This window comes from Acomys russatus, chromosome 32 (genome assembly GCF_903995435.1).
Source record: "Acomys russatus chromosome 32, mAcoRus1.1, whole genome shotgun sequence".
NCBI classification, from domain to species: domain Eukaryota; kingdom Metazoa; phylum Chordata; class Mammalia; order Rodentia; family Muridae; genus Acomys; species Acomys russatus.
In genome coordinates, this window is record NC_067168.1 from 32041443 (window position 1) to 32049032 (window position 7590).

Here is a 7590-nt window from a genome sequence, read left to right on the forward strand (position 1 = left end):
GTGTGTGTGTGTGTGTGTGTGTGTGTGTGTGTGTGTACATTTTATCAGTTCTTTTCCTTTAAAGAACACAGTCTTTTGAAATGATTGGGAAAGGGAGGTAAGAAGGCAAAAGGTAGATACCAATGTGACACCAAGGTTTCATGGTCTGAGCTTCTAGGTTGATTGATGAAGAAACTGGATGAGGAATCAGTTTGGGCAGGGGGAGTTTGTTCTCTGAACACATTCAACTTGCCACGCTTTCGAGACACTCAGACAGAGGCATCAAATAGGTGCCTGGAGATACAAGGCTGCAGTGCGCTCCCAGGAAGCGCCTGAAAGTGATTGGCTTCAAGGTAGTAATTAAAGCTATGGCAACGGCAGACCTCCTCAAGCAAAAAGAGAACAGACTTTCCAAATGAGCTCACAATCTGGGTCCTTCCATTCTTACATCATGTCTATGCCAAGTGCACACCGTGAAGAGCCGCAGAGAGCTCTAGATCATCCTAGGCCACTGTAGGCTGAAGCCACGGAACGGGCTCCCAAGAGGTAGAACAAAGTCTCCCTCCCTACTCAGTGTCCCTCTTGGTCACCTGAGCCACAGCGCAGCTGGTCTCCAGTATTCAGAAGAACACTGTCTACAGGTCACATTCATTCCCTACTAGCTGGATCTGACATCTGAACCAGACCTTGGCTTTGCTTTAAGGCCAAGATAAAGTCACTGCAAGCATGTGGTCTCCCCAGTGTCTGGGCAGACCTTCCGAATTCATCTGAGGTCCATTTAGACTCTGGCTGGCCACCACTACTACTCCATCTCATAGATTTTGACAAAAACATCAGTGACTCCTCCCAATCTTTAGCATCTTCACCTAACCATAACCTTAATCTTCTACCTGTTTAGGGACCTGGATTTGTAGAATTGCTTGCTGAGGGAGATACAGGGGTACAAAGGAACAGAAGCTTGTTCCCAGTTTGATAACCAGCTGTTAACCTGTTGGTTGATACACCATGGCAGAAATGTCACCACACTGACAACAAAACCAAGTCCTGTGTCAAATCCTGTCTCTAGAGCACCAAGGACAAGGGGGAGAACAGACAGGGGACATTTCAAAGAAAGCATAGTGGATAAGGATAACAAAACAATGACTGTGACTGAGGCTGTGACCTGGGGGCCTCGCTGGCCTACTCAAGTCATGGGTAAAAGTGAGGTGTGTCAGAGATCTAGTATGTATCACCTGACTGCGGTGCAGGTGTCTCTCACACCAGCCTTTGCCCTATTGCAAAGTGAGCCTCAGGGGGAAAAATTGCCTATGAGGCAAGGTGACATGTGCGTGTGTATATTGACATTGTAAGCTAACAATTACCATGCTGAATACAGTAGCAACGTATAGTTAATCGAAGCAAAGGGAGAGCTGTGCTGCCTCTCCCAGCAGAACCTGAGAAAGGTTCTCCTCTCCGTCCAAGCAACCTGAGTCTGAGGGCAGGGAGAGCATCTCCTGGCAGGCCAATAATAAGCAGAGGAGGAATTCTAAGAAAAAGGTGCATTTGAATGCACAGAGGAGAAGAAGCAGATGGCATGTCTGCGATACCACGTCCCTGTTGGTACTTAAGAATGAAGACATTGGCATGCAGACATGACATTCAATAACTATGAATCACTCAGAATTGAGAGAGTTGTCTAACCTTTTAATCCTGCCCCCCCTCCATCTTCACTCTGGAGGCCGCCTCAGCCAACCGCCAAGGAAGCTTTAAGCACTTCGGTGGTAGGAGACGCCGAGTGTCAACGCTGGGGCCCTGTGCATGGTAAGTGAATACTGCTGAGCCACACTCCCAGCCCCAAACGCCTCTTTTGCAAGCCACCTTTTTTCCCCTTAAAAATCAGGTTTTAGGCTTAGGTTGTTTTGATGTTCCTTTTTCTTTTTCACTTTTGATTTTTTTGGGGGGGACAGAGTGTCACTATGTAGCCCAGGCTAGACTTCGGTCTGTCATTGTCATCCTCATGCCTCAGCTTTTCAAGAGCTAGCAGTGCAGGTGTGTGCCGCTGCGTAGGTAACACTGTCTATCTAAAGAATGTGCTTTGAGTGTGCTTAGTCTTCTGGTTGTAGCAAATGACACTGACTTTCCTTCAGTCACAGCAACAATATGAAATTTTTTTCCCAAGCAAGTTTGCCAATGAGTCATTTAAGAAATAAGTACAAAAAATAGGAATATATATCTCACATATATGGCATGATATCATAATTATCACACATATGATAATTGCAGTCAGAATGATGACAGTGGTCTGTGATTTTGAATATTGTTCAGGACAGGTCAGCGGCCTCCTGTTCTCATCACTAGCTTGTTACGGGGTGGGGTGTATGGTGGAAAGGACCAAGTCTAAAACTCAGGCCTTTTCATTTTAAAAACTCTCCCTTTTATATTTCCTAGCTGGTTGGCCTCCAGGACAACGCTCATACTCTTTACGTCCCTGTCCCGTTAGCATTCTGTTGCAGATCTGGTTCGAACACAGACATTGTTAACCTTCTTTGCAACTTTTTACCAGGCTTTCCAAGTTTAACCAGACTGACCCAGTTTCTCTCACTCTGTTAGACTGCGTGTCTGAACAGCTGTAATTGACTTTAGAAAGGAGTCAAATATAGTATCTTCAATAACGTATGTAGGAGGTTAATAACACAGCATAACGCTCCCAGGTCTTCTCAGACCACCCCATGGTTGTAAATCGGGGAGGTGACCACCTACCCAGCCTAAGTCTCATGTCCCCATCCTGGGTCCTACGGTTCTTCCGAAGGCACAATTGTGTAGCACTTTCCAAATGAATTTTCAGCAGCCAGCTGTGGTGGCACATGCCAGTAATCCCAGCACTTGGGAAGCCGAGGCAGGAGGATGAGGAGTTCAAAGACAGTCTTGGTCAACCTGTGAGCCCATGCCTCAAAAAAACAGAGAAGTCAGGCCTGGACTGACTATCTGTCAGTGCTTACTGGACATGTTCAAAGAGCCGAATTCTGATGCCCAGAGCCCACGTGAAAAGCCGTGCTCAGCAGCACACTTCTGTAAGTCCAGCACTGGGATACGGAGAGGCATCCTGAGGGCCTGCTGGTCAGCCAGTCTAAACATCCAGCCTCAGTTCCAGTAGGACCATCTCAAAAAGGAACACGGAGAAGAAACTAAGAAAGGACATCTTGCTCTCACCTCTAGCCTTTACAAGCCATCCTGTGGGCACCCCACCCCCCACAGCACACACACACATGCTTATATGTGCACACACCACATGCACTCTCTACATACATAACACAGCACACACACACACACACACACACACACACACACACAAATAACTTAATAAATAAGTAAACAATTTTTTTAAAAAGCCCACAGGATTACTTAAGCAACATAGCCACCTCTCTACACCCACAGTGCTCAGAATGGGGAAGAAATCAGGGCCCCACACATTACATATACACACACAGTGTCAGCCCATTCTTTCAGCCTTTTCCCCCTCCCCTATACAGAAGATGCCTGTTGATTGCTACTGGGGTCAACAGAGACTCTGGGTACCACCACGTGGTTCTCCCACCTTCTACTTTAAAACCAAGTCATGCTGAGCACGAACAGAGACACGGTTTTCCCTGAGTGTGCCAGCACAACCGAGAGGAAGAGAAGAGCAGCCTCGCTCCCTTAACGCAGAGCTCCTGAATTTCTAGTGCTTGTTAAAACCCGTGGAAGTAGGAGCCGGGGAAGAGCAGCTTCCTTGTCATCATCATTGTTAGAATAGTGATAATAATGATAATGATGACTGGTCGGCTTTTCACATGAGGCTTGAGCTTTGGGGAAAGGGATCACTGAGGGGGTCCCTTCTGCTGGCCTCTGCTTCCATTCCTGGGAAGCGTATTACTTAAGGGGTCACTTTCTACCACAGAGGAACCAATTGCAGGACACCAGCAACCTCTCCTGCCTGGCTCTGCTAGAGCACAGTGCATAGCGCTTGTGACTGGTCATCTTCAGTGTGGTGACACATCTGACTCTTGCATTTACATTCCATTGTCATGCTTCTAAATGAACTGCTGGATGTAAATGGGCCACACACTGTTATTTCTTCTAACAGCACAGTGCAATTGTAAAAGGAGTTTTTAGACATCAGTGTATAATGCAGTCAGTGTATAATGAACACATGTGTCTTTAAATGAAAATAAGCAGGCATTTTAAACAGACTCTTGAAATGCTTATACACCCATATACAAGAGTCTCTTGCTGGAAACTGTGGCTTTCAACTGAGTAAAAGAACTAATAATTATTGTGTGCTATCCCCTACCCACCACATACAAGAAATTACCTGTTTTATTTAAATGATCCCATCAGCCCATTAATAATCTGATTATGGCCATGGAGATAATCTTCATTTTGCAAATCCTGGGGACATTAACATAATCACAGAAGTATGTGGGAAAAACAAGTTTGCTTCTAGGGTACGCTATTTCATCTACTGCGCTATGAATAGTTTCAAAATTTGTCTTTGAAACCCTGAAAAAAAATTATCAAAACATCAAAGAGTGAGCCCCGCAGTGTGGTAGGTCCATCTGGGTAAAGTTATGTGTGTTCCTCATGGAACATTTGCTTCATCTCGGAAGCCAAATGCACCAAGTTCAAGAAAAGCCTCCCAAGCCGTCCTGCTAAGTGCAGCTAAGTACAGAGCTCATCCTCTGAAAAACGAAAACAAGTAAACCAGCAGAGAAGCGGTCCCTAAGCTTCGATAAACCACACCCAGAAATAAGCGGCAGCTATTTTTAAAGTTAGCACAAACAAAATGATACCTGTTCTTCGGCTCTTTGGTTTCTCAGCGTTGATAAATACTTCCTAATCGAGTGGAGAGGGTACTTTTTGAAGTAAGAGCATCTAGACGGAGGCAATAAATTCTCCATAGTGAGGGGAAGCCAGAGGGTGCTTTGTCCGCCCCTCCCTGCCAGCAACCAAATGCAGATCTGGAAGCCCGGCTGGCCGAGGATGCCCAGTGAACTGGTTGAAGCTCTGTCACCCCCACGGCAAACAAAGCAGGTGCACTTCTTAGATCTCCCTCGCTGAGTGAGAGTTCCTGGAGAAAGTAAATAGCTAAGTGCAGATCATCTAGAAGCCTCCAGAAATGCAATGCCCAGGGGCCTGAGCTGGGAAGAAGTTTAGGGCTGGCCCTAAGAATGCAAACAGCTCAGTGATAGCAGTGTGACTGAGTGTCCTATTTTGAGCAACAGTGCTCTGTCACGGGCTATGTTAATATTAGCTAGCTGGTGACTTTCCATGCCCACAGACTCTCGTGAGGTTTAGTTTTAATTCTTCCAACAGTATTTCTGTTTCTGTTTTTTTTTTTTTAAGAGGGCAGGACATGTGGTTTTTCCAGTTTCCTTTTAGATTTCTTGTTAGTAGGAGCACACCCTAGCAACCTTCAACTGTGTCTCAGCTCAAAAGTGGCAACTCATTCCACCTTGAGAAGCTCTGTTTTAGGAGACTTCTTTTTACTCTTTTTATTTTTATTCTTCTCTCATAGAGTCCATCTCAACTACATGTTCTCCTCCCTCTCCTCCTCCTCCCAGCCTCTCCTCAAACCCTATGCCTCCCCTCCATGACCCCCCCCCATCTCTGTCCACTTCCTTCCAAATCCTCCCCTCAGAGAAAAGCAGGCCTCCCAGGGTCATCGACCAAACAAGCTATAAGACCAGGCACATACCATCACATCAAGACTGGACCTGGCAACCCAGTAGGAGGAAAAGGGTCCCACAAGCCGATAGAAGAGTCAGGGACATCACCCCGACCCCCCCCCCCTTACCCCATTCCCATGGTTAGAAATTCCCAAGAGTTCTAAGCTACTCAGCCATAACATGTGCAGAGGACCTAGGTCAGACTCCTACAGGCTCGTGACCTCAGCGAGTTCCCATGAGTCCTTGTCAGCTGATTCTGTGGGCTATGGTAAGAAACTTCTGTTTTAAAACTGAGCAAATCACACACACACATACACACACACAAACACACACACACACACACACACACACACACACACACCCTTCATGGGCATCATCGGGTTGGCCAGCTCTGAGGACATTCCCTGTGCTCTCTGGTGCATTACTGCCAGTAACAGGATACTTTACATTAATTGGACAACAGCTGCAAACAGATTCTTCTCTGAGTTTAAAGGCTTCATGCCTTGAATCCTTATCACAAATCCACAGGCTGAATTCAGAACCATTAAATTTCCCCAGGCTTTCTCCTGAGTGTTTGCCAGAGGGACAAGCATACTTCTATTATAAAAAGGATCCACGCTTTCAGAAGAGAAAAAAGGGGGTAGAAAAGAACACAACGAGAGGTCTGTGGTCTTAAAGAGCATACAATTATACACTTGAAAGTTCATTTCTTTGTGATCTATAGAGGTCATCGAGTTTGTCATGTAAGTCTGTGTGTGTGTATGTGTGTGTGTGTGTGTGTGTGTGTGTGTGTGTGTGTGTGTGTGTATGTGTGTGTGACACAGCACACGTTAGAGAATTCAATTATGAGCTATCATGTGGGAACTAAGGTGAACATGCATCGACAAGCATGTAGCTCAGAGGTGTGCTTCAAGAGGACAAGCTGGTCTCTTTTCCCCTCCAGTAAGAGCGGAAGTTGAGAGGAAGAGGGCGTAGGCAAAGCTCATGCCACAGACTGAGCTGCTCCCCCAGGACAGCTTCTCTGGTACTCCTGGACCGGGTCACTTGTCAGCAGAGAACACACCCGAGGGCCTGAAGCAGAGCATGCCACCAGCAGTGAGACCACCTGGCAGACTGGCATGGGGCCCATCAGCAAAGTGATTTTCTAGATTCATTAGGCCTGGAGGCAATTCCAAGAAGGCCTTTCTGCACTGCTGCTGGGGATGGCCAGGCAGAGGCCCCGCCCTCCAGCCACCTCTCTAGTGTCCCTGATATGTGCTTACAGAAGCTCTGAGTGTTCTCTTCTATATGCTGGAGACTGTAGGCTCTAATGAGGCCAGGAGGGAAGCTGTGTGCACTCAGCCAGTTTATGACCCAGAAAAGCAATCAGCTTGCAAGCCCTGGGCCACCCTATGTCCCTAGAAAGAGAAAGGGCCCCAGGGACAATAGGGAAAAGTTCTGCTCACATTCATTCTGGGATCTACAAGCTGCCCTCTTTACAGCTCTTCTTAGAATATTTGAACTTTTTTTTTGCTTTTATTGTGGGCAGAAGCCCACAGCCTGCCCAGCATGGCTGCTGATCAAAACCTTCTCCCAGTGATGAACACAAAGCAGGCTTCATTTTAGACCAGGGGCTTGTTTTGTGAGCACCTTTTCCAGGCCTAAGGAGAGCGATGAAAAGAGAGGAGAGGAGGAGAAAAGAGAAATAAAAGAAAAAGGGCACAAAGCAAATGTCTGTTCTATTGTAACATAAAGCAGAAAACATAAAATAGATATTGTTGGGCTAGAGATGTGGCTCAGTGGTAAAGCGGGCCCCTAGGCACAGTCCCCATGCTGAAAAAAAAAGGGTGGGGGAGGGGGAGGAGAGAGAAAAGGTGAAACAAATAAAACTAAGATTCCTTTAGTATTTAACTAATAAGAACTGTAAATTATAGGGATTTGTTTGGCC

The 7590-nt window shown here is 46.4% G+C and overlaps 1 protein-coding gene across 1 annotated transcript in view; it reads right to left on the reverse strand.

Moving 5' to 3' along the window:
• Atp2c1 (ATPase secretory pathway Ca2+ transporting 1) overlaps positions 1–5181 on the reverse strand; it is a 118172-nt gene extending 112991 nt beyond the window's left edge. Inside the window, exon 1 of the mRNA XM_051140451.1 lies at positions 4788–5181. Coding sequence (XP_050996408.1) covers positions 4788–4895 — 108 coding nt within the window. The 5' untranslated portion in view covers positions 4896–5181. The remainder of the gene's footprint in view (positions 1–4787) is intronic.
• Between the last annotated feature and the right edge of the window lie 2409 nt (positions 5182–7590).